Source organism: Denticeps clupeoides, chromosome 10 (assembly GCF_900700375.1).
Source record: "Denticeps clupeoides chromosome 10, fDenClu1.1, whole genome shotgun sequence".
Classification (NCBI taxonomy): Eukaryota; Metazoa; Chordata; class Actinopteri; order Clupeiformes; family Denticipitidae; genus Denticeps; species Denticeps clupeoides.
The window spans coordinates 8727117-8754117 of NC_041716.1; the positions used below are offsets into that span (position 1 = coordinate 8727117).

Consider the following 27001-nt stretch of genomic DNA (forward strand, 5'->3'; position numbering starts at 1 on the left):
GGGTCACATCTGAGCAAGCAGGCAATGCATGAATAATCCATGAACAGTGTGCCTGCAAGTGTGTGTGCCGTAGCCATCAACACTCCTATCACACTAATAAACTGTTTTTTGATTTTTTTTTTTAAACGTCGGATGTATTTTACAGTACTGCAAATAAAGTGTGTCTGTATAACGCTGGGACCCCTTACCCTGGAGCAGGCTCTGGCCAATAGAAGAAGTCCTTTCACAAGCACATGTGCAGCTCTGGCCAATGACAGCGTCCCACAGCCAGGACACCAGGTGCCTCAGCCAATAGCGCGGAGCCTGAGCCAGTACGTTCCACGGCTCCTGAGAGGTTAATGAGCAAAGCTGCTGGGCTCCCTGCCAACACGGCCGGCAGCTACTCTCCCACAATGAGCATGAGCTATATCACGACAGAGCCCGGTCTAATTATACACCCAGAGAGGTGGGGGGGTAGAGCAAGGAGGGAGCGAGGATACTGAAAGACACAGAAAGAGAGATGGGGGGGGGGGGGAGAAAAGAGAGAGAGAAAGTGAGTGTGTGTGTGTGTGTGTGTGTGCGTGTGTGTGAATGAGAGTGTGTCATGGAGAGCTCTCACTGAGGGCGAGCAAACAGTAGAAGCAGAAAGGTGAGAGTGGAGAGAGAGAGAGCGAGAGAGAGAGAGATAACAGAACAGAGTGCTACACAGGGAACAGAGACAGAGAGTGAGAGAAATATGAGCGAGTGAGATATAGAAAGAGCATTAGCACAGAAGGGACGAGCGAGACAGTGTGACTGAGAGAGAGAGAGAGACAGACAGACAGAGCTGGAGTTTCCTATTTGAATTGCTGCCGCTTGTTGTTGTGATGATCACTTACTCCCCTCACCACAAGACAGCCGGAGAGGTAAGAGAGCCCCGTTGTTCCCTCTCCTTGGCGTGAACGCGGGTGTGTGTGTGCAGCATGTGTGTGTCACAGTGAGAAAAGCTCTGTGTGCACTGTGTGGGCGAGTACCTGTATGATATGTATGCATTCTAGTTCATTCCATGCCTAGAGAAAAGGAACTTGCAGCCGGCTTGTGAAAGTGAGAGCGTGTTTCAACTCGATGTGCATTGGTGTGGGTGTGTGTGCGTGTGCCTGAACTGTGCACACCAAGTGTGTGTGAGTGTGTGCGCGTGTGCTGTTCAAAGTCCTGCGCCGGCTGTAATGTGGAAGCGAAAAACCACTCAGCAGCAAGGGAGCGCAGTTCGGAATTACAGAGCAGTGCTGAAGTAGCTGGTGACAGGAGAGAGGCAGGAGAGCGAGGGGAGGGTGAGAGAGACAGAGAGAGAGAGAGAGAGAGATGCACATGGGAGCAGGAGGAGGATGACAGGTTAAAGATGAAGAAGGGCCTCCTCTCTCCAGACCAGCATGGGGGGCCAGGAAAAGGTCCGGGACGGTCCCGCCGCGGCCGGAAGGCCCGTCTTCCCACCCAGCACCGCGACCCATCAGAGTTTGTTCATACCTATAGTTACTTATCTCCTCGATCGTTCCACGATGTCCCCCACCCCCGCCTGGACACCCCTGCCCGAACCCCGGCCTGACAGCTGCGCTCCGTTTCGCCGCCCTTGTTCCACTTACCGGCAGACCTTTGATGTGACGCAGTGGTGACATATCTCACTTCTGTTCTGCGTGGACATGGGGCGGCGCGGGGGCGGCGGTGGTGTTGCTGCTGCTGCTGAAGCCGGGGGGGGTTAACCGGTTTAATGAAAGCGCATAACGGTCCCGTATGGTCAACGGCGGCGTTATTAAGCTCTCCTGATGTTGTGCCCCCGTAAACAGTCATCGGAAGATGGTGACCCCTGGCCACAGCATCCTTGGTCTAACGGGTTCTGACCTGTTCACTTGCAAACCTCTTTGTTGTTGTGCATCGATGTGATGGATGTGGTATTTTTGAGGCAGTGGAGTTTTGGAGCCGGAATTAACAACGTAAGATTCTGGCCAGATGTGGCCAGTTGCAGATGTGGCCAGAATTACAGACTTTATATCACCGTGTATATCTGACATTTGTCTCATGTTTTCTACCAACTCGGTCAAGATTCTTTGCCTTGTGTTGCATGTTTTTCGTTGTTGACTTCTCAGGCCGGTGTGTGTGTCTGTAACTGTGTGTGTGTGTCCACGTAATGAAACACACTCTCTTGGCTTTGTTAACGGGGCAAGAGTCGTCCTCTCTCTCTCTCTGCCGTCTCCTGCCTGTAAACTGTCTCTGATTCCCTGACGACTGCTGCCTCTTTAAGAGGTCTATTTTTACAGGCGCCCGTTCTCTCTCTTTCACACACACACACACATACACACACACACACACACACACTTTGCATGGTGAGAGGAGAGCCGGTGGGTGTCTGCCTTCTAGCTGGCTAGTGTAATTCCTGCATTCTCTAAATGAGTGTTCCATCAATCCAAGTACAAAAGTCCTTCTCTCGTTCTTTCTCTCTCTCTCTCGCTCCTTGCCCGTCTGCATCTGTGTCTGATTTTCCATTAGCGCAACAACAAACAACACTTTCATCAGGGGAGACCTTGAGTCCAACCCCCAAGTCACACAGAGACGGGTTCTCCAGACTTATGTGATACACTCAGACTCACTTTCTCTCATTCCTTCATGCACAGAAAAAGGAAAGAACAACACACACACACACACAGACACACACATCCACTTTAAACCAGATATACCATAGAAACATGTCCAGCTGTGTCGTCTTGGCAGGTTCAAAATGTACATGCTGTCACAAAAGCCTCTCTATTAATGACTCTGCCCACACACACACACACACACACACACACACACACACGCATGTATACATTCCTTCTACTTTGAAGCACGCAGTCATTTAATCACACGCACACACTTGAGAATCGCTATAACAAAATGTATGCCTAAAATATGCATGCAGTTTATGCAGTTGCTAACGTTGCATAATGCATAGACTGCAATTATTGAGGCTCTTTTTTTTTTCTCACGTCACCATTCCCTCCCATCTGTGGAGCCTCTCGCACGTTTTCCAGTCGGAGTGAACATGTACCCACAAATGTCCTGCACCAGTGATGGAGTCAACATATTATATTATATTATATTATATTATATTATATTATATTATATTATATTATATTATATTATATTATATTATATTATATTATATTATATTATATTATATTATATTATATTATATTATAATTGTTTTTTATTGTGACAACAGCCTTTTTCTGTGCAGTGAATTTTGGGATAGGTTAAACTGTGAAGGATTAATCAGATCTGACCCCAGAGGTCAGAAAATTGTTCTTCAAAGTTGTCAACACTTTTTTAAAGGATCTGCAAATGATTATCAACAACATTTTATATAAATTAAATTTAATATAAATTATCATAATTTTTTTGCCATCACCAGTTGTGTTAGTTTAACTCACATACTTGTATCGTGATAGTTTCAGATTATCAACAACATTTTATATAAATTAAATTTTATATAAATTATCATAATTTTTTTTTCCATCACCAGTTGTGTGGAGTTTGGTAGTATGGTAAAAACATACCTCAATACCTCATGCTAATAAGAATTGATAACAAAAGTCCAATACTGCAACACTGATCAAATGTGAAAGATCTTTAAAATATAATGTGAAAGTTTCACTGGTTTCAGGTTTCACTGGCTATAGCACAAAAAAACCATTTGGACAGAAATAGATTTTAGGGTGTTTGCGTTACAAATGCAATGAGTGTAATCTTAAATTTGAACTTGATTGGTGCATTTGATGCATAAACTCTTGATGCAAGGCTCCTTTAAGGACAAGTAGCGATAAGACAAGATCACGTATACAAAAAAGTTAAAAAGTAGCTATGACATTAGCTAAATTAAAGCATTATGCAGCTTTAGCCAGTTCAGCAGCCTGACTCTTATTCCATAGTGGAGGCTACTCTCACTAATCCAGTTGAAATCCACTGTACACATAGGTAAACTCATGCACACCTTCACACACACACAGACACACAATCTTTCATACACGCACACAAAGACACACTCTCTTCACCCTGAGCCCTTCTAATGATAGGCTGTGGATAGGGAGTGTTAGGTGTGTAGTCAGTACCAAAAGACCTTGAGAAAAAGTCTGCAGGCCCGAATTAGCCGAGTCTGCAGCATGAGCAGCGTTTTCAAGATTTGTCTGAAACAAAGGATGCTCAATAGATCTGGGTGAACACCCCCAATTACACACAACAAAAAACATCGACACACACACACACATGTTACATAGACACACTGCAGTCATTCACAGTTTATAGCTCCTAATCCCGGCCTGGACCACATTACAGGATCCTGCTGACTCTTTATCTTTATCTAGCCTGGCTCTACACACATATACACAAACACACACACACACATACACACACATCAACATTACCAATGTAGGTGCTCATATACTTTAAATTTCTTTTGTAATGTCCTCTTAATAATTATGCATTTAAAATATTACTTTTTAGAACAAAAAACGCTGAGGGTTACGATGCTTAAAATTGTAAATAAGAAAATTACCCTGCTATGCAACACACACTAGACTCATCTGAACGAATCATGTTAACACTGAATGGAGAGCTTCATATTTTTTTTATTTACACCCCTACGACACAGTTAATATCACAGCCTGAGATGTAAATTGCTGCTGGTCTGGTATTGACTGACGATTTCTCTGATGCCACGTTTTTGGGTTGAACATCAGAGGGGTGTTCTGACTCATCTCTACAGCAATGACTATTGGTTCTATGCCGAATGAAACTTACTCTAAAGCCCATAGGGACTCTTCAGACATCCACTAATGCACTGATGCACCATCGCTGGATTGAAATGACGGGTCTGTGGGTATTTTTCTATCTTGAATCCAAATCCGACTCTTATGTTAAATTCATTAACGTGTGGTCGGATAGCGCAGTCATTTTTGCTGTCCTCCCTGTCTCCTCTGTGATGGCGGTGTAGCATTGGTGTCACTCATTACTGCTGATGGTGCACTTGGGGTGGTGGTTTAGGATTACATGTCTTTATGTTTCTGAGTGTGTGTTAGTGTGTGTGTTTTAAAATTGGACATTGCATTAAAAAACAGTGCTGGCATGATAACAAATCTAACAAATTTCAGCCAAATGATGGAAAACTGCACTAGCAGTGCTCGATTATATTTTATTGCTGAAAATGCATAATATTCGCAATATTCATAATTGTGCAGGTCCAGTGGAAGGGATGGTTTTACTGTGAAGTTATTAAAAATATGTTATTTTATACGTTCTTTACGTACTTTACATATGTACATTAGTTAATATTGAAAATGGTTCTCTCAGACCCGAACACCACACAAAGCTTAAATACATAAATGGCATTCTATTGTATTTATGTTGACAATGGCTGTTGCAAAAAAACAGTTTCATAAAAAAAAAGTTTGCGCTCGAAACCCCCAAAGATCCCAAGGTGACAGTGGCAAGGGAAAGGTCCCTGTGAAAATGAAAGAATAAACCATCTCAGGCCCACATCAGACTAATTTAGCAACAAAAAGTCCAAAATAAACCCTGATACTAATATTGTGCTTTTGTGCCATTACACTCATACAGATATCTGTTTCTGAATGCATGTGTTAAATGTTTCAATAGCATATGGTTAAAACCATGTAGCGTACGTATAATAAATGCATAACTAACTCCAATTTGCAAGTAACATTTTTGAAATCTAAACTGAAACCAACTGCTAAACTCAATTAGTCAAATTGTCTTTGTTGAATCTCTAATTAAATACTTATGACTGGATATATATGATATATGTGTATTATAATTGTCCTCACTTCCAGGTCCCCAACTTTTCATGGAAAGTAGTTCTTTAAATACTTAACGGCATTTGAATCTCGGCAGGTGGGCATCTGTGACAGGTTTTCAAGTATATCAGTATGTTGTGTGTGCCCACAGCATGTGTGAGTGTGTGCACGAATGTGTTCTGGCCATAGTGCGGCCCCATGCTGTCAGTAGCTGATTAGCAGCAATAGGGCACTCACTGAGCGTGTGCATTAGAAGTGTGGGTGCCGTGACTGCCTCAGCGGGGGGGGCAGCTGATGCTATCGCCACTCGGGAATTCAGAGTTGAGGAACATAACACACTGATACACTCTGGGAGCACAAACACGCAGTCGGCGGACGGACTTAAATGCTTCACAGACACACCAGGTTAAGTTGTGGTGCTGTGTCATGTGGGTAAATCTAATCAGAGCACAAGAGCCAGGCATCACTGTGCCACCCCAGGGCCACCGAGGGGTGTTGTCGGCATCCCGTTGCCCGTAAGCAGGTCACTGATCCCGCAGTGTGACAGCGGCATTCTGCTGCGTCGCTAATCCTCCCTGGGTTCTCACTCATCATTGTCTCTTCAACCAATCAGAGACGCCCACACTGGCACTGGTTCATTTACACAAGATGCCTTCTCACACCCATATACACTCACAGGCCCAAAAATAAATAGGCTTGTCATGAAATTTAATGAAGCAATTCATTAAGCCAGTGATGCCATGGTTAATTATCCCCGGCACTCACTCAGCAGAGTCAAGAGCAGACAGATTAAAAGTTAACTTTTCAATTCATTGTGGCACAGTGTGGAGCTTCCTTGCTCCTTGATAATGAAGGTGTGAATTTGCATGTTACAAAATGTATTTAAATGAGTTTTCATGCAAAGGGATATGCCACAGCATATGTATGAGTTTGTGTGTGTGTGTGTGTGTGTGTGTGCCCATAACTCCATCAACGTCTAGAAAAAGTCGATCTGCACCAAACAAACCAAATCAAATGTCACCGAATGCAACAACAGGCCTTTAGAAACCTTCTGCCCCCACAAGTGAAAGTGCCACCCCATCCCCAAATGTCACCTTTTTTTTTTCAATTTGTCATGAGGTTTAGCGCCCCTCGCCGCCTGACAGCCATGTTCTCAGGTGTGGCGCAGCAGGCCAGCAGACGGGCCGAGTGTCAGACAGGCGGAGGAAGAGCTATCGGCACCAAGGGGCCGACTGGGATGCAATTAGACGAGTCATATTTTTAACTGATAGTGCATGAAAGGCAGCTTAGGCAGGCATTGGAGCCCTATTTATACCCGAGGGGCTAATGGAGGGTTCTACTGAAGGGGATTTTCGTCCACAACTGTACTAAGCCTGCTTTAGCCTGTGCCATCAGGGATCCAGCTCGGATTAGCAATGCAACAAACTCATCTCCCGGCCTCTTCCCTTCTCTGACTCGTCAGAAGGGTAATGCGTTATTTGTGAATGAAATAATCGGTTTCACCAGTCACACTGCTTCTGGCGGCTTTCAGGACATTTTGGCCGTGGTCTCCAATTGTGCGGAGACTCACCTTTGCGGCGGAGGCCGTGGAAGCCCATAATAGGCTGTGTGAGGGATGCTGAATGCGTCTGGCTGCGCCTCGTGTTTGTATCGTTTCATTTTACTGCGCTGTCAGTGCAGAGTTATTATGGCATTATGAAGTAAGGCTATTAGTCAGCGGCGGGTGCGACAGATCACTTCAAAGGCACAAACAGATTGAAAATTCCCTGCAGGAGAATTTTTTTTTAAACCAAGTTTATGAGCAAATCCTTATATGCTCCCCTTGCAAATGTGTTGCATAATGTGCACAGGCATGCAGCCCATATATATAAAAGTAGCTGAGTAGGAGTTTCTAAGTGTGTGTGCGTGTGTGTGTATGTTAGTGTGTGTGTGTGTGCGCGAAAAAGCATCGTGCTCTGCTTTGATGTTGTACTCTCTCTATAGCCTAAAAATGCCTTAGTATGAGTTTTGTGTGTGTGTGTGTCTGTGTGTGTATATCCTCTGTGAGTGTGTACTGTACATTGTGTCTATCCTATTTTCTGTACCATTGTAACAGAAATGACCCCCACTCACCACAGCTGAGCCATAAGCTCATCCTCTCTCAGGGTCACAGCTCTGTGATGTCACTATGGGTCATCCCCATGAGAAAGGGTCACTGCCCCAATTGGGAAGAGGCTGGTGTGGCCACGTGCCCAATTGGCTAACACGAGCACAAGAGATGGCCGTGTGAACCACACACACACACACACACATACACACACACACACAGAGCCACTGTGTTCTTTTTAATCCTTACCATTTACAGACTCCACTGTCAGCATCCGTTCCCATACTGTTCTTCCTCCTCACGCTCTGCACTATATTCTCTTCCCTTCTCTTCCCTTCTCTTCCCTTCTCTTCTCTTCTCTTCTCTTGTCCTCCCCTGGGAGACACACAAAGCTGCAGATTTCTGCTGCATCAGAGCAATCTCATCCTGTGACGAGTTCCTCTGGGAAATGTGATCAGTCACAAGAAAAAATGCTGTACTGAAAGGGCAGAAAAGACCAATCTTTATTGGGAATGAAACAGAACGGGCGATCCCAACCAGCTATTGGAATTTTCCTCTGATGCAGACATGGTCTGCTTTAAACTGAAAACGCTTTTTAGAATGCTTAAAATAATTGTGCCTTTCCTTGATATTGAAGGTGTTTAATTTTTCCTGCAAAATATTATTTATTATTCTTAATTTACACTAAATTAGTGTATTTCTGAATAGTAATGACATGTGCAATTGTGCAGGGTGGTAGTATCCTAGTGGGTAACACACTCGACTATGAACCAGAAGACCCAGGTTCAAATCCCACTTACTACCATTGTGTCCCTGAGCAAGATGCTTAACCCTAAGTTGCTCCGGGGGGGGACTGTCCCTGTAACTACTGATTGTAAGTCGCTCTGGATAAGGGCGTCTGATAAATGCCGTAAAAGTGTAAAAAGTGTAATAAAACGGTGTGGATTTATGTTTTTTTTTCTAAACTGAATTAAAATTTTCTCTTTTACATATTTCTGTAAAGGTTCAAACCAACAATTCACACAAATGTTTCAATAAGTGCACAGTATCAAATATTTTATGTTTTAAAATCAATACATTAATACATAAAATTAATTTATCTAATTAAGTTCAAAAGTCTTTAGATTCATTCAGTTGCTGTGACACGAGAGAAGTCATTTAGGTCCTGAGTGCGGGAAGTAAATTCGCATTTGAATTAATCAATTGCAGTAAAGCATGTGCTGGATAACCGTGGCTGCTGTATGTGTTTACGAGATGGAACCTCGCCGGTGTGTGATGTGACGTGGTCACTGTCTGGCATCACATGATGGAAGTTTCTAGAAAAGCAGGTAATTCTGTCTTGTGGTGCCTTGTGTTACCTATATATATGTATAGGTGGATATATATGTATAGGTGTGTGTGTATATACATACATACACACACACACACACACACACATATATATATAAGGTAACACAAGGCACATTTACTATTTACTATTTCAAAACAAACAAATCTCCTGCCTGACCCTGTGTGAGGGCTTGGATTTTTTGAGGGTGAAAAAAATGATCTTGGCTGAACTACCATGGTATTTTGGTATTTTCAGGGAGGAAATTACCAAGGAAGCCAAGAAAGTCATTTGACGGTTTTCTTCCAGGCTGCTGTGTACATTATCTCAATATTATCTTTTTTTTTCAGCATGCATATGAAAAAATAAATTCAGTCCTGATGTAATGGGGTTTGCACTATGCATTCACCTCAATGAAAGTGTTTTTGTTCTTAAACTATACATAATGCTAAAGAATCCTTATCTCAAGAGACCTAAAGAGATAAAAAGAGACTTTTGAGAAATTTGGGTTTGGGTTTGTGTGTGTGTGCATCTCTGTGTGATGCGTGGTGAGGTTTTGCTTTGAGTCACAGGCTGCACAGGGCCTGAGTAAAGGGTGTGTGTGGGATGAGTCTCCTCCCTGACCATCCTCGCATCTCAGTGTTTTCTCACATATTTTACCTCATTTTACATCTCACCCTCCCTCCTTTAGCTCCTCTCTCAGCATGGCTCTCAGCATTTTCTCCTTACCCCTGCCCCCTTCCCATTTATCTTTTTTCCCCTCCTGTCACTCGCAGAACTACCCCTGCCCCTCCATCCCCATTTACTCTGATTTCTAACCTTCCAGCTTCTTTCTCCCAACACCAACTGGTCCACCTTCAACTCGTAGAGATTACACATTTATTGTTCCATAGGAAAGCTATTCAGGGTTTTCATCAGTGTGCACTGTGATTTAAGTATTTGTAATTTACATGGCCTCAAAAGTGTGTGCATTTGTGTGTGTGTGTGTGTGTGTGTGTGTGTGTGTCTCATGTTTGCGTGTGTTCATCCTTTTCACAGTGAGTAAGACGAGTGGGCGACAGCAGCAACTGGTCTGCTTATGTGCTGTTGCATAGCAGACATGTTTCTCACTGCAAGATATTACTCATTTCCTTAGCCTTGTGTACAAGCACTCTCACAGCGAACACACACACACTCACACACACGCACAGAAACTGTGACACACAGACTCGCAGCTTCGCTGTGTTGTGATTCTTCAGTTTTGTCAGTAAGGTTTTTGCGCGCGCTGACTGGCTGGGGGGTAGTAGCTGTGACTTCTCTGCTGGCTTTGGATAAGTGACGCTAATGACAGGCATCCTGGGGAATATCTGCTGGGTTCCCACTCGAGGTCAGTGAATGCAGGTCAATCTCCTGCTGCACGCTTCTTGAAAAAAAAAAAAAAAAAAACACGTTTTGGGCAAAAGTGTTCTCTCAGCATGCAGACTTATTATGTAACACATTTCATGCAACTGCTTTACTTTTTTTTTCTTTTTTAAGTTCCTCCGATTTCAAAGGTTCTTTCCTCCTTTTTTGCAAATGAAGGGAAGAGAATGGGAGTGATTCTGTGAATAAGCCAGGCATCTATTTTCCTGAAGTAAAGGACACTAGACAGCCGCAAGATGTGCGAGAAATAAAGGCGCTAATTCATGTTGATGAGCAGAGAACGTAAAGACTTAAGGCAAGTCTAAGTGACGGGTGCATTGATTTCAGCGAATTGCAACTCGATTCTGTCAGGTGAAATGCCTCGGATGGATGCATCCTCCTACAACTCCTGGGAAGGAAGAAAAAAAAAAGAGCCCCGCTTTTGTGTTTTTTTTTCTTTAAATCAGTCTGTTTTTGTGTCTCAATCAAAGCCCGATTGTTCGGTTTGATCTGGCACACGGAACTATTCCCGCTGCTCCTCCGTCATTACAGCCTGCAGCCTGTCTTGCGGCGACTGATTTGACCGCCAGTTACTAGTAACTGGTTGCCAGGGTCTTTTTATTCACACGTGTCTCAGACCTGTCCATGTTCTGGGGTTATAACGGTGACATCCTGGGTGTGAGTTTTGTGTTCATTGATGCCGCATTGTCAATGAACCCGAGTCTGAATGGCGCTCTTGTCTGCTGCTTGCCCCACCACTGTGAATGCACTGCATTTCCGCATCAAAAACGTTCAACGCGACTTTATTTCAAAGCCATCCACATACACAGGAAGCAAGCAGGGGTTGTACAGGGCTCCCTATGAGTTCCCGCAACTTTAGGGATGAAAGGCTATGAAAATTCTGACTGTTGTAAGGGGAGTGGATTACCTGGGATACTATATATGGTCCATTTACACAATGCATTATTAATTATCCGGTCCAATTTATCTGGAGTCAACGGTGTACTTGCGGCAGTGCAAGTGGCCGATATTGTCACCGTAGATGAATTACCCGTGAGGGGAGCAGAGGAAATCTGTAATGACTCTTAGCCACCGTAATCCAAAGCCCGACAGCCATGTCTTCTCCTGTTTCATGGACCTATTGATTATTAGAGGAGCCTGACAGCTCCTTTGCGCAGGGTAACTGTACTCTGGTTGCTCAGAGGAGGCGGCGCGGGAGCGGATCCGGGCCCTTGGTCACCAGCGTCTCGCCAGACGCGGACGCCTGTGGGGATAACCCTCGCCAGATTCAGGGTTGGAAGTAGGGATTGTGGAAATGTTCTAGACTTGATAGTATAATCCTACAAGCAAAGGTAGATTCTTAAGCCCGGTGCTCTCTATGAATTTGTCTTTTCGGAATTTTTCTAGTTATCGCTTTTGTTCAGTGTGGTATGACATGGTCTTGTGTGCACTGGTCACATCGTGCATTGATTGAGAGCTTGAGGAAAGATCGTTTTTTCCTCTCAGGAAGACCTGCTGTGCACATACATTGTTGAAGGTGCATGTCTCATGGGTGCTGGTCTTGTTCATTTGCTGATGTCTATTCTGGACATTGTGCGGGGATAGACAGAGATGGAGGTTGAGAGCGAAAGAGAGAGATACCAACAACTGTTTTTTTGTTTTTTTTTCTCGATTTTCCCTATGTAACCTCTCCTCACTTGTGGATGTATGGACTCAGTTTCCATGGCAACCCATGCTGGATGTCGGGGTTCAGCAGGGGCAGACTGCGCGTGTTAGACTGAGGCGCTGAAAGAGACCAGATGTGCTGGCGGTAGCACGCAGTCCCATCAAAATGGCTGATTTAAAGCATTAATGCACGCACACACACACACACACACACACACACACACACTGCATATATATGTATATGTAAAGGGAGAGAAGAGAGATGCTGGAGAAACTCCCACACAATGAATTAAACGTGGTCTTTTAATTCTCCTCCGTCCACCATCAGCATCAGCACCACACTCAACACCTCCAACTTTCACATCTACCCACCCCTCCCATATTGCTCTCTGGCAGGGGACAAGGAAGGGACAGACCCTCAGGGGGAGCACTGACAGGCAGGAGAGCAGAGGGAGTGGGCAGAAATCTTCATGGGGGAAATCTCGCCGAGGCGGCTTTACCCTGCATATTTTCAGCGTGGACAGCCAGAGCCATTCTGCTCTTCGAAGAGGGCACTTCGCTAGTGTGGGTGTGTGTGCTTGTGCAAGTGTAGGCCACTTGTGTGTACAGGCATGTGCTTGTCCTACTGTATGTGTGTGTGTGTGTTGGATTGGTAACTGCACTGATGATCAGCATCACTATAATAACACAGGGATCTATAATTAGAACACATGAAATTTTCAAGGGCTTTGCTGCAGCCAGCTGGCCCATTTCCCCTCACATCGCCTCCCTCACGTTCCATGCTTCTGCGAGGCAGGGTCTCTGGCTGGGCAGGTGGGCTGAGGGAGCTCTCTGAAGCAGTGGCATTCCTATTTCATATGTTGTTAGGTGTCGTTCTTCAAGAATTCACTGAAATTCTTGATCTTCTCCACTTTCCTCTTTGTCTGATCTATTTTCTCTGCCTCTGCTGATGCTTTTTCACTCCCTGTCCCTTCAAAAAGTGAACAAATCTCATTTGTGTAATTGCATAGTAATTCAATTTTCCATGATTAATTTATTAATAATACATTAGGAAGTATAACTTACTGTAGGCATCAAAAAGGCAAGTACACAAACAATGAAAAAAAATAAATGTAGTGAATTGGGAATAAAACACAATAACAGATATACCATAGCAGTAACTATAGTCCAGAAGTCTAGTCATATGAAGTACACATCACTCCCAGTATTTAGTCTCATCGATCCATCCTTCCATCACTGGGAAGAGTGGGGGTTTGCTACTATTAATATATTTATTGTATGTTTAATTTGTATAAGTAGTAGTGAGCACGACAGCAATTTATAATATTTTCTAAATAAATAATAATCACAATAAGCCTGCTTAGTTGCATCTTCACGAATAAAACACTTCAAAAGCAAATAATTTCCTCTGAGAATCTGAGCCACTCAATAAAATGTTGAACTTTATTCAATGGTCCGCCATCTAAAACAATAAAAAAAACACCCACACTGTTAATAAAAATCCAGTGACTATCTCTTAGAAACTTCTCTGTCTCATGGTTCTTTTTGCTGTTGCAGAGGGCATTGGTGAGGCTGGTCTCCCAGTACTTGATTGGGTGTGAGTCCACACAGCCTGGATAGGTGTGATGTCACCTGGCTAACTTTGTGGTGGGCCAAGCCATGTCAGCCATCCTAAAAACTTGTACTGGGAAATAACTGCTCTTCTCGTTTTTTTTTTGTGGAGTCAAGAATGCTTAGTTGGTAATAAGGCTTAATTGGTCTCTTTCTTCCTCTTTAGGTGAACAGTTGCTGTGGGTGTGAGGGGTTGTGAGAAGCGGGATGCTGTTGTGGAGCAAAAGGGTTCCTCTCTCTCCGGTCCCGTCATTCTCCCCCGACGCCCATGTGACCTAAACCGGCCCCGAAGAGGCCTGGGGGTGCCACATGAATCCCACCCCAGACCGCAACAAAGAGTGCCTCCCACCGAAAAAGCGAGAGTCCAGGCAGAGCTCTGCAGAGCAGCGTCCCCTGGAGGACGACTTTAAGCCTCCTGCGCCCCTCAGGACCCGACCCCTGGTGCGGCATTTGGAGAGCAGGGAAGGCACCAAGCCCCACCATTACGACAAAGATCTGCCACCCCCAACCCCACCACTTCCACCACCTTCTCTCCCGCACTCCCCACTGGCGCTGCCATGGCACATGTCCTACTCCATCTCCACCCCACACCCTTTACTCCCAGTGGACAGGCATGGCACTGTGTCTCCCTCTTGGAGGGACACATGTGGCAGGCTTCCAGACGTCGTAGACCCCCAAATCCCACACTCTTCTCGCTGGTTCCGTACCGAGGTGCCATCCCTGGCCGTTCAGTCCCCACTTCCCCTGTCCTATAAGAGCCCCTATGTCTCAGACCGGGATATGTGGTCATACCTTGGGCCTTCCAGGAGGGACTACAGCCCTTCATTATTCTCCCCAGCACATCACCTTTTCAGCCAGCCTGCTCCCTACCCTCCAGACCCTCTCCAAGATGCCAGGCTCAGGTACCCAGGCAGGAGGCCAAATGGGTTGGATGGGTTGGACAACAGACCTGTCTCTCTGGAAAGAGCGCCCTCTCGTGTGGAGTACAATAACGACAGCCGGGCCAGGTTAGAAACCTCCCACACAAACGGGAGGAAGAGACATCAGGAGGATGCAACTGGCTTATCTCAGACAAAGGGGACACTCTTGTCCAAGGACTGCCCCAATGCACATTCCTCCCCCCAGACTCGGGACTGGGACAGGGACAGGGACATTCGCAGGACACCCAGGACGTCCCACAGCCATGTCTCAGACTCAGGGGCAGCAAAAGTGGAGCCTCCTGGCACTGCAGCCTCACAAACAGGAGCTCAGATCTTCTATGCCCTGGGTTCTGTGTACCCGTCCCTCCAACAGATGCCTCCAACATACCCTCACCTCAGCTCGGCAGGGACACCCCCTTACACACCCCCTCCTAACAAGAGAAACTCTCAGTTGTCGCCTCCAGCTCAGCACAATAGTTACGGGCCAGATCTTGACCAGGATGTGTCCCCTGGCCTGTATCGGACCCCAGCCCAAAATCCTGACCCCAACCTCCATCCTACAGCAGTGCTACCTCATTTCACCAAGGGGTCCCTAATCGAGTTGGCAGGGGGCCGCCTGAAACGTGTGGAGGACATGCGAACTGAGGATTTCTTGCGGAGTGCTGACACGTTGCCCGAGTTCCATCTGAGCACCTGCACCGTCCTGCTTATCTCACCCAGCCCAACTCATGGCTTCAACCAGCTGCAGGTTCTGCTGGCCGATCGCAACACTCAGGTTAGTCCATCGGGAGCCGTTCAGTTATTGATGGGAGTATTTGTATTGAGCACAAGAACGTTCCTTCTTTTAGATTTGCAGGTGTAATGTATTTTTATTTCATTTTTTATTTTATCATGATTGAGGTAAGTACATGTATGAAGGATTCTTTCTGCGGGTACATTTTCTACATTGGCATGAAAAGGATGACAGGGATCCTTCAAGGTGTCTGAGGCCCTCTACTGGCTGTATGCTATAAATTTAACCCTTTAACCATGGTAAAGTGTCTCAACACAGAACTTCCCAATCCTGTTCCTAACAAAATGTCTTTATTTCCCCGACCATTGGGGCTTTCAACCTGCCATGTAGATTATTAGGTTGTAATCAATAATATGATCCTAATAAAGTGATTGGAATGAGGGCCCTCCAAAAACAAGTCTAGGAATCCAGTCCTGTCCCCATTGCAGAAAATAGAGCACGAGTGCTATGTGAAGGCAATTCATTTTAAAACCAACATTGTCCATTTAACAAATTGATCACACTCCCAGAACACCAATTTTTCACGAAAAACGAATCAACCTTAAAAGTGATTGTCATCAAACAATAGATATGTAATAAATCTGAAAATCAAAATTAAATTTTTATTCCATCTGACTTCCTTTGTCCTTTGTAAAGGTTTTTGCTGCCACTACATGTAAATGGAGTGATCCTTTTGCAGCAAGTAAAGGCCCTATTTTCATTATTTTCAAAATACTAGTATAGCATTTGGGGATATGTTGATTGGCACAATGATGGCAAACACTGAGTATAAAAATATAGATGCTTTGGCTCCATAGCCATTGCTAGTGTTGATATCATGCACGCCTACTCATCTGGTAAACCTGCCAGCCATTCTTGTCAATCATTTAACTTCCAAATGGAATCACGCCTCTTTAAGGACATTTTAAGGACATTAAGGACATTTAAAATTTGGGGATGGGGACAACAAACTGCAGAAATTGTTTTGGGAACTGTTTGAATTATACATTTCAGATGGAAGAACAGTCACATTAAAAGTGAAACAATAATAATTATAATAATAATAATAAAACAAAATAAGTGCACAATAAAAATGTAAGAAAATAATATTAAAATTAGTTACAAGTTAAAATGTAAAAACAAAGAGTAGGATTGACCCACGAACAGTAAACTGAACTGGTCAACACTACACCGTTCTTTCGACATCAAATATAGACGGTTACTGTTCAACCAATCTCAACTGTGCCAACTCTGATTACTGTGCATCTACTGCCAAGTCTCCAGTTCAGAGCAAGTTTGTGGCTTGAAAACTTGTGAATGGGGTCAAATGTTTTCCTTTTTGTGAGGTGTGTACGTGTCAAACCCTACCATTGTGTCCTTGTGAAAGGCACGTTACCCTGAGTGTCTCCAGGGGGACTGTCCCTGTAAATACCGTTTGTAAGTTGATCTGGATAAGGGTGTCTGATAAATGCTGTAATTGTAAGACTTCTGCTCAAGACTTAAGATCATGCACTGTGTTCCCTTGTCTTGGCAGGAGTTACTCACAGTCTTAGCGGAGTATCCATTCTTTGTGCGGGACCGGGGCTGGTCTTCCTGCTGCCCCGAGAGATCCGCCCAGCTGTACGGGCTGTCCTGCCGACAGCTGCATCCCGGTGACGTGTGCCTAGCACTGACGCCCAAGCCTAACCCTTCACCCGTCCCGGCACGCGCGCACACGACCAACCGAGCCACCTCCGGAACTGAGCCAGGCCCGCTCCACGAGGAGCGGATGCCCCCCCCTCCACCACCACCACCCCTTCCCCTTCCATCGCCCACCCCACCCTCCACGGAGAGGGACAACAAGAGTCATGAGACTCCACGTCCACGAAAGAGACGCTGGTCAGCCCCTGAACTTCACGGACAACAGCAGGGTGCTCCGCCCCTAGATTTACCTCAGCCGTCCAAAATGGAGAAAAAACAATAACGCCCCATGTCCAGATAAGCATTTTCCCGTACACCCCATCTCTGCCATACGGACGGATGGTCCCTGCACCACACCTGGAAGGCAGGAAGGGTGGAGCAGGGGTTTCAGGTAGATACTTCTAATGGGCATCCTCACAGTTGCCTGGGCAAAAGCCATGGAAACCTGCCCCTTCTGTCCTCTGTAACGTGAGGAGACGGGGAGCCGAGAAGAGATTTTAGCACTGCAGTCGTGTAGACGTAAGGAATGGGAGGGGAGTGTTATGCTATGGAAGAAAAATCCCGAATGCACAAACAGACAATTCAGTGAGACAATCAAATACCAATAAAAACAACCCCCTTTCTTTGATGCCACGCCTTTCAGATGTACAATTGTCGTTCCACACCCACTAACAAGTCTTTTCAACAGGGTATCAATCAGTATTATTGCAGTAATATGGAACAGGAAACCATGAAATATATATATATATATAAATATATATCAGGTGTTACATAAATATGCTAAAGAACTTAAAAAAAAAAAAAAAGGTCGTCAGTCGTTACTTTGGTACTTTTTTGTGCTTCTGAGCCAAGTTCTGGCTGCGTTTCAGACAGGCAAGGTGAATGTATCAGCAACCTTTAGCCTTTCTTCTCAGCAGGGGGTCGCCATGCTCATTCACTCTAGCATTACCCTCCAAACTGCTTTTGTTGTTCTTTTAATGTGTGAAACAGGAAGAAGACACTACTGAACGTTGCGTGGTAGACAATCCCTCATCCAGTAGTCTGGGTGTTGGCCCGGGAGGCGGCGCATCAGAGTACCCGCCACGCCCGGGTATTATTCTTTTTTTTTTTTTGGTACGCAGACGTCAGCGTGTTGGAGTAATGGTGCTAACGCGTTGGGTGACGATGCTTTGTGAATGGAAACGACCCCTCTGCACACTTCCGTTTCTGTTTTTCTGTTCTTGAGCGCAGGGAAAAAAAAAAAAAAAACATAAGGAAAGTCTGATACGGGTATATCTTCTTGATCAAGCACACTCTTTCACTTTAGTTTTTTTTGTTGTTACGTTCTTTTTTTTCTGTTGTTGTTGTTTTTTCCAAACATTATATTGTTGTTACTCTTTCCTTTGTAAATGTTATAGCTATAAAATTGTATATTTTTAAAAATTGTGAATCTGTAATACAATGTTCGCTAGAAATAAAAGAAAGGCTTTATAGATTTAAATGAAATCATTTCAATGTCTTTTATTTTTTAAGTGGAAAAGCCAGGAAAAAAAATCGAGAGCTATTATATCACAGAGACCAGCAGTGATTATAACTGCGTTATGTCAAATGTAATACACGGACAATAGCTATATGGTTAGACACTAACAATTATGAGTGTATTACTCTCTAGCTGCCCCTCATAAAATCACAGTAGAATGCATGATATACATGAGATAAATGTTTTCATATGTCCCATCGAAAAATGGAAAAAGCGTCAAAGACCAGTCGTTTTGCATCATTTAGGCATTTTAGAGGTCCTGGATTGACCTCTAATGTCTCCGTCCTGAAGCATGAATGGGATCTACTAGCTTTCCAAGCGGTTCGGGTTTCCATGCTGATTTGTCCCAAAGGTGTCATTTGGGCGTAGTTAGGTGTGGTGACGCTCGGCTCCCACCTCGCTTTTGAGAGTGTGAGGACGCTGCGCCACTTTGCTGCCAGGTTGTGTCAGCCGCTGCAGGAGGTCCTTGGCAAATAGGGGCACCACCTGCATAGTAATTCACATAAGACTGGATTCATTTTGTACTTATTCACTTGTTCTATGATTCCACCTTAATTATGGCCACCAGAGTTTCTCATCCAAAGAACGGATGTTAGTGTCACCTCTAGACATATAATAACGTAATGACAATCATTCGTTTAAATTTAGCCATCATTTTAGGCTTTCATTGCAAACAAAATCAGATGTTCTGGATCATATGTGCCAGTGCAGTGGTCCTCCAAGAGCACACTCAGTACAGTAAATAGTACTTGTTGCGTATTACATACTGTAAACTTAGATGCTTAAAAACATGTCATAGCATAGCTACAGCTGGTATGGAAAGTATTCAGACCCCCTTACATTTTTCACTCTTTGTTATATTGCAGCCATTTGCTAAAATCATTTAAGTAATTTTTTTCACACAGCACCCCATATTGACAGAAAAACACAGAATTGTTGACATTTTTGCAGATTTATATACAAAATAAACCTGAAATATTGCATGGTCCTAAATATTCAGACTCTTTGTTCAATATTTAGTTAAGCACCGTTTTGATCTAATACAGCCATGAGTCTTTTTAGGAATGATGCAACAACTTTTTCGCACCTGGATTTGGGGATCCTCTACCGTTCCATCTTGCAGATCCTCTTCCGTTCTGGCAGGTTGGATGGACAGACATTTTTAGGTCTCTCCAGAGATACTCAATTGGGTTTAAGTCAGGGTTCTGGCTGGGCCATTCAAGAACAGTCACAGTTGTTGGAGGTCTCTGTGCTCTTAGGAACTTAAGTAATTTTTTGTAACCATGGCCAGATCCGTGCCTCACCACAATTCTGTCTCTGAGCTCTTCAGGCAGTTTTTTGACTTCATGAATCTCATTTTCTCTGATGTGCATTGTGAGCTGTAAGGTCTTATATAGACGGGGGTGTGGTTTCCTAATCCAGTCCAACCAGTATAATCAAACACAGCTGGACTCAAATGAAGGTGTAGAACCATCTCAAGAATGATCAGAAGAAATGGACAGGACCAGAGTTAAAAATATGAGTGTCACAGCAAAGGGTCTCAACACTTAGGACCATGTGATATTTCAGTTTTCTTCAATAAGGGGTGTTGTGTGTACATTAATGAGAAAAAAAATCTAATGATTTTAGCAAATGGCTGCAATATAACAAAGAGTGAAAAATGTAAGGGGGTCTGAATACTTTCTGTACCCACTGTATAAACACACACCTGTGCTGTGATCAGTTTACGATTCTTTGGTGCATCTGCTTCTGGAAACTCCTCACCGAAACACAGATCAATCTTGTGACAAGGTCTTGGCCCCTCCATCTGCACAAATCGGTCCACCTCTGTCCAAGATTATAGAAATATATTTATATTTGTATATTTGAAATATTTGTTTTGTTTCTGATCATATGATCTGCAAAAAAACAATTAGACCTCATGGGCACTGTTTTCTAACTTGCACTAAGCGCAGCTAAGCATTAGGATTGTTTACTGGTTGAAAATGTGGTGACCGTACATTCCGGTACTGCGGCTACTGTACTGAGAACTGCGGCTTTTACAACAACGCAGCTCATTTGTGGGATTTTATAGGCTAACTATCTTCCTGCCGCCATTAGACATTTAACCTCGTCATATCAGACCGATGAAATTACCAGACAGGTCACAGTGGATCAATGAAACAGTTTCAGCACTGACACTTAATTCTTCAGTTCAGCCATTTTGAGCAATCATGGAAAAGAAATGCATATGATGCCACTTTTGCTGTAATTAAAGTAATTGCAGTAATTGCAATCCTTCAACTCCGATTCAATTCCAACACTGAAGAAGATTTTGGTACTGTTAAAAGCACTGTTCTGAAAAAAGCATTTGTATTATGCATGTAGTTGTGGATATTACTATCATTTATTTAACTAAAAGTTTTAAAAAAAACTTTCCTGTAACATCTTGCTCCATTGTCAATGGGGACACCTGCGACTGTGCAGTTTATTTATGTGCAATTTATTTTAAAAACCAGTAGGTGTGGCCTATATATAGGTGAGATAAATGGAATATTTATACATTTTATGCATGCTAATATCAGTTGGTCATAGCCTAATTTTCGCTCTTGTTTTCTGAAATGTCTCACTTATCGGAATTAATGGAACGCTGCCCAGCGTTTGTAAGCTGAATACAAACTTTAACCATTACTGGAATTTGGTTTAATTCTGAACTAAACAAAGATGCCTCCCATCACGTTCCCTCCTTCTCACCTTGAAGAAATATTGGCATGTCTAGCAACTTGCAGGTTCTCTCTCTTTCTAGCTTGTTTGGCCGGTCTTTATGTTCAGCCAAGGGTCCGTCCCAGTAGACACGTCCTTGGCAGAAGCGCTTGATGAACACACCGTCGGGGGCGACCCACACGAGCACGCCCTTCTCCAGGTGCGGCAGGAGGCGGGCCATGGCATCTGCGATGCTGGGTGCCAGCTGACAGACGTCCAGTGGGGGGAAGAGGACCCGCTCTGCAGCACAGGGCCCGTAGATCCGCTCGCTGCCCACCGGGACCGAACCCTGCAGAATGAAGCAGCCTTCTGGGGACATGCTGGTAACGTCCTGCACCATCTGGCCCTGGTAGAAAACACGCACTCGCAGACGCAGGTCTACACACATACACACACAGCAGCAGTAGCATTAAGTTGACATGCTGCGTAGACACTCATATGCACATGTGCCAATAAAAAAAAACATAAATGCATAAACACTGTGCACATAGACACACAGACAGGCATACAATTATTAAATGTAAAAAATATATATATATATATGCACATATGCAAAAGCACAAATATAAATCGTTATAAAATAATGCTCAACACACATAAGAGATGTGGATTTGGTGGAAGCTTCCACCAAATGGTTGGACAATGGCCTTCTTATACTGCCACTTGGACTCTGTGAACTTTTGACCCCGATTCCTGTTCCTTGCCTTGTCTTCAATGCCTTGCATGTGATTTGCCTTGTGTGTCCTATCTTCACTCTGCCTTTGCCTACTACTGTTTGCTTATCGGTTTTCGAAAGACAAGGTAATAGTGTAGGTTTTTGTTCTGTTGCTGGCCATCATGCCGGTGACCATGACAGGAACTTCTGTTATCAAAGGTTTTATTACTTTGCACTTAAAGGACTCAGTGTTGTTAAGATATGGCAAGCATCCCATTCAGTCTTAAAGACCAACATGCACGTTTATGTAATAATCATACACCATATTTCAAGTGTTATTTCAAATATTTCAAAATATTCCTCATATGTAATTGGCATATTGTTTTAAATGGAAATGTATGAGTGGCAGCTCACCATTGATTTGGTACCACCCAGCACACACAGGTCTAGATAAGGGGGCAGATGTTTCATGGTACCCTTGTGCTTCCACCCACCCAGTAAACTTAGGCCCTGAATCCTGTTTGTCTGCAGACACATGGACATAAAATCATCCTTAAGTGCTCAGCAACAGTATTCAGCAGGAAAAAATTCGGGCAGATTTGCGCAAAGACAGGATACCTGAATCAGGCTTTATACATGATTCTCCATTTGAGCCACACTATAACAGGAAAAAAGACAAACAAATAGGTGATCTGAATGAAATTTGTTAGTTTCAAGACAAAATCAATGAAATCGTACACATATAATCATTTTTTGAAACCATCTACTAAATGTACATTTACATTTCTAGCATTTATCAGACGCTCTTATCCAGAGCGACTTACAATCAGTAGTTACAGGGACAGTCCCCCTGAAGCAAATAGGAACGCTTTGTGTATGTTTTTATTACTGTTATATTCCTGATTTTAGGCTTTTAGTGTGCAGTGGTATTCAGTTCTGTTGTTTTGGCCAAACATTAATGCTTCCAGAAATAAATGCTGTAAATGTAAATTCCGGTTCCAGCCAGCACTGAAAACATTGCTAAATAAAGACTACATTTGTTCTGCCATGGCCTTGTCTGTAGTTTTAATACGGTGTTCTGCATCATAAGGACTGCCGAAATAAAGGACAATTTTGTGCAACCAAAACATAAGCTATTTAAGACATGGGACACAACCTGGACTTTTTAAGCATAGCCGAGGCTTTGTCTAGATATCAGCACCAACCACGGCTGTTGCGTCTTTCCCCCACTAGATGGCAGCACCTGCCCGCGGCCCGCGTCCAAGTTCATGGCCGGGGTTGTTTGAGGTGATGCGGAAGGCGCGGAAGCGCTCACCTGCAGGCCGAGCGGGCTCAGCGGCGTGGCCGGGACCGCCGGGCTCTCCGAGGCTCCTGGACCGGGACGAGAGAGGGGGGGAAAGTGAGGACCGGGGCGGCGCGAAGACGCGACGCACAGCGAGCGGCGTACCTGCTCCCGCGGGCCGGCTGCTGTCGGGCAGGACGCGGTAGACCTTGTAGGGCTCCGAGATGTCCAGCTGGCTCCGCTCGGGGACCTCCTGGAAGTCGGCGCTCTTGTTGAGGGCGCAGCGCAGGCGGGTCTTCCACGTGGAGGGGTCCGCCTTGTCCTTCCCTTCCCGGTATTTGCCTTTGTACACCGCCCAGGCCTGCGGGAGAAGCGGCGCGGTTAGCGTTTGGGTCTTAGCGGGTCGGTTCCGAGCGGCGGTCACCTTGAAGAGCGCCGCGTCCTCGTTCTGCCTGTAGTCCTGCTTGGCGGCGTGCTTCCAGGGAATCCGGAACAGGGTCTTCTCGGGGTTCTCCCAGCACAGTCCCGCGTACTTGACGCCGTCTATCTGAGCGATCAGCCATTCCCTCAGGCGCATGTTCTTCGCGGTGTCCATGATCCGCACACGAGTGCCGCTTCGCAAGACCGAAAAACGTTACCTTTTATTCCGCCATGCAAACAGAAATCAAGACCAAACTCGAGCAAGAGTGTTTTTTTCCAGCACGGAGTTGGGTCGTCGACAAACTTTTTTAAAATAAAAGCGCCTCAACTGAAAGTAAAAGTAAGAAGTGAAACACTTTCTGTTTCCTCATGAACGGTGCGCGCCTGACGTCGCAGCCCACGCACACGTTAAAACAAAGAATTTTATAACTCATCTTAATAAAATAACAATGTAACATTTCGTCACTATCGATTAATTGTTCTTTTTTTTTTTTTTTTTTTTGACATATCTATATTTTAATAAGCACGTTACCTTGTCTATAAGTGTAAAAATGTTTAAAAATTGGGGGTGAAGAAGCCCAGCCTGCTGCCTTGCCAAACCACGTCAGACCACGTCCGCCAGATATCTGATGTGTTTCGTTTTCCCTTCAAATGGCAAGTGGACTGTCATCAGTCCAGTAATCTCAGATGCGTACATTTGTCTTATTATCATAGCTTGTAGCACATGTGATCATAAGATCATAAGGGTGGTAGTAGCCTAGTGGGTAACGCACTCGCCTATGAACCAGAAGACCCAGGTTCAAATCCCACTTACTACCATTGTGTCCCTGAGCAAGACACTTAACACTAAGTTGCTCCAGGGGGGGACTGTCCCTGTAAGTCACTCTGGATAAGGGCGTCTGATAAATGCTGTAAATGTAAATATGTGTGTTCTCTTAACAAGAAGCCTGGCAATACTAAGGGGAAACAAGATTCTCTAGTCAGGGTTTTTTTCTTGTCTCACTCTAAAAAAAAATGAAGGTAACTAAGGCAACAGGCTTTCAATAGAAATGACTGGGTTACACACACACACACACATTGACTTAAATATAGATTCTACTCTATCTGCCCCGTGGCTTCCTTCCTCTTTAACACAACTCAGATCACAGATTTAGGTCTTGTTGTGGTCTACGCCTTCGTTGTCTTGGAGAGACTAAATTAAACTGGCATTTTTTTTACACGTGTGGATAAGAGCATTAGTCATCTGGGCCTGTTCTTCAGTAGAAAGCCATATAAAGCAACCTGACAATCAGACGCGCTCACACACATGAAATGCTCTCAGGGACAATTATGAATAAAAATTTAAATCAAATATGCGTAGACAAATATATGATATGCAGCCGTGGCACGTATTGATGTCTTTACATCATTCACACTCTTGCAGTGGGATAAACTCCATCACAGTTATGCATGAGTCAAAACCGATTCATCTCACGTTTTCAGTGTATTGAGCTGTTTATCGGAAATAAACAGAAAGGGGATGTAGTCATGTACATTCGTCAGTCTCTAATCTCACAACTTCCAAGTCCAAGCAGCACGTCAGTGAATCGTTTTTGTGATACGTTTCCTCTGTTGAGTTCTTACTAATTTATAATGTTTCTGAGTCATAATGAAGAGCCTGACACATAAGAACCATCATTTCTCACACACATGAAAAGAAAAGAGACCTTTTCAGTCATATTAAGTAATGAGTGTAGGTTGGCTCCGCCCACCTTGTGACCAGAAAAATATGAAAGTAAAATCTCTGGATGCAGAAGTTATTCTGGAATGACCAGAAAGCCTTGTTCATTTCCTCTAATCTCTAGAGTTAAGTATAAGCAAGTATATGTAATCATTCATATACTTCTATTGCTCTATCAGCCTGTGTGGTAAAAGCTGGTAAAAAATTGTCTATAAAACATCAATACCAAATGAATAGGACCTAATCAGAAGTGAAGTGATTGTCATTGTGATACATGATCAGATGTCTTTCATAATCACAGCAGTGGCAATTTTGCTGGTGTGGGTTTTTTCTAAAAGTATTCATGAATTTTGTTATTACTATGACTTGCAAAAGGATGCACATTTATGGGCAAAAGTATTGGGAATTGTTGTATTCATATTCATTGCATTGGATGTATAAAATGTAGCACCTGAATGGGGGGTTCTGAACTGTGGTTCTGTCACAGGATGCCGCCTCTGCAGTGAGTCAGACTGTGGCGTTTCTTCCATCATCGAAATTCCCTGCTCAACTGTGAGCGGTTTTAGTGCACAGTGGAGACATTCAGGTCACATCCGAAACAGATACGTAGTTAAGCTGCTCAGTTTTTTTTGTTGTTTTCCTCGAGGTGCCACATGGGGGGCTTTCACCAATGTCACTATGCATGTCTCACAGGTACAACAAAGCTATCTGTATCTTGGAGAGGAGAAACTACCCACCCGCCCTCGTTGCAAACACCAAACATCCAACATTCTGATGCTTTAATTCAAGCAGATATGACATTAGTGACCAGGTGAGGGCTGTGCCATCTTCCTCAGTGACACCAGTGTTACTGGGTTAGTGGGACAACAGTATTTAGATTCAAATAGTGCAAAAGGTTTATGTGGCAGATCACAATCACATCAAGTTTTATGGCTGCCTCATTTGCATGGGTAGCCTGTCCCACATTTCCCACAGAAATGTGCAATTCGTCCCCTATTTGGACTGTTTGCAGCTTGTAACCATAACATACCAAGACATAATGGACAATTCTGATTGACCCAGACTAATCCACCAGTTCACAAATCAAGGTTAAAAGCGTAAGACCTAGAAAACAGCAATGAAAAGAAGTTTTTTTTTTTTAATAAAATACATCACTTGTATTTGTTGTCAGGTCCAGGCCACACTTGCACGCCTTTGTGGCTGCTACATTAACAGCAAGTAGTTACTGAATAATAAAGATGAGTTGTCTGTGCCTGTGTCGACTAATGCTTTAAGTTGGTGGCCTTGCGGTTAAGGAAGCGGCCCTGTAATCAGAAGGTTGCCGGTTTGAATCCCGATCCACCGAGGTGCCACTGAGCAAAGCACCGTCCCCACACACTGCTCCCCGGGCGCCTGTCATGGCTGCCCACTGCTCACTTAGGGTG

General features: G+C 44.1%; 2 protein-coding genes across 5 annotated transcripts; one reads left to right on the forward strand and one right to left on the reverse strand.

The window, feature by feature from the left end:
• Positions 1-534: 534 nt before the first annotated feature.
• LOC114798362 (inactive histone-lysine N-methyltransferase 2E) lies at positions 535-18719 on the forward strand. 2 transcript variants are annotated; one of them, XM_028994007.1, is made up of 3 exons: positions 535-884; positions 14034-15562; positions 17094-18719. In XM_028994007.1, exons 2-3 carry the CDS (start codon positions 14177-14179, stop codon positions 17520-17522), a joined length of 1815 nt encoding a protein of 604 aa, XP_028849840.1. In that variant the 5' UTR covers positions 535-884; positions 14034-14176; the 3' UTR covers positions 17523-18719. The 2 variants fall into 2 exon arrangements, with proteins under 2 accessions (XP_028849840.1, XP_028849841.1); XM_028994008.1 differs by lacking the exon at positions 535-884 and adding an exon at positions 10364-10577.
• irf10 (interferon regulatory factor 10) lies at positions 18720-24499 on the reverse strand. Of its 3 annotated transcripts, none has more exons than XM_028994010.1 (8): positions 24390-24499; positions 23603-24051; positions 23471-23526; positions 22774-22813; positions 22570-22680; positions 21492-21878; positions 20467-20585; positions 18720-19244 (listed from the first exon to the last, which is right to left on the reverse strand). In XM_028994010.1, the coding sequence occupies exons 2-8, from the start codon at positions 24030-24032 to the stop codon at positions 19128-19130; spliced, it is 1260 nt and encodes a 419-aa protein (XP_028849843.1). In that variant the 5' UTR covers positions 24033-24051; positions 24390-24499; the 3' UTR covers positions 18720-19127. The 3 variants fall into 3 exon arrangements, with proteins under 3 accessions (XP_028849843.1, XP_028849845.1, XP_028849842.1); XM_028994012.1 differs by lacking the exon at positions 24390-24499 and having other exon boundaries at positions 23603-23798; positions 23862-24320; XM_028994009.1 differs by lacking the exon at positions 24390-24499 and having other exon boundaries at positions 23603-24323.
• Between the last annotated feature and the right edge of the window lie 2502 nt (positions 24500-27001).

Coding starts and splice junctions, on each gene's coding strand:
- irf10 (XM_028994010.1), bottom strand. CDS start 24,032: ATGGACACCGCGAAGAACATGCGCCTGAGGGAATGGCTGATCGCTCAG. Junction 22,681..22,773: donor ATGTATAAAGCCTGATTCAG/GTATCCTGTCTT, acceptor ATGTGTCTGCAG/ACAAACAGGATTCAGGGCCT. Junction 19,245..20,466: donor GTAAACTGATCACAGCACAG/GTGTGTGTTTAT, acceptor ATTACTATGCAG/GTGGTGCCCCTATTTGCCAA.
- LOC114798362 (XM_028994007.1), top strand. CDS start 14,177: ATGAATCCCACCCCAGACCGCAACAAAGAGTGCCTCCCACCGAAAAAG. Junction 15,563..17,093: donor TGGCCGATCGCAACACTCAG/GTTAGTCCATCG, acceptor TTGTCTTGGCAG/GAGTTACTCACAGTCTTAGC.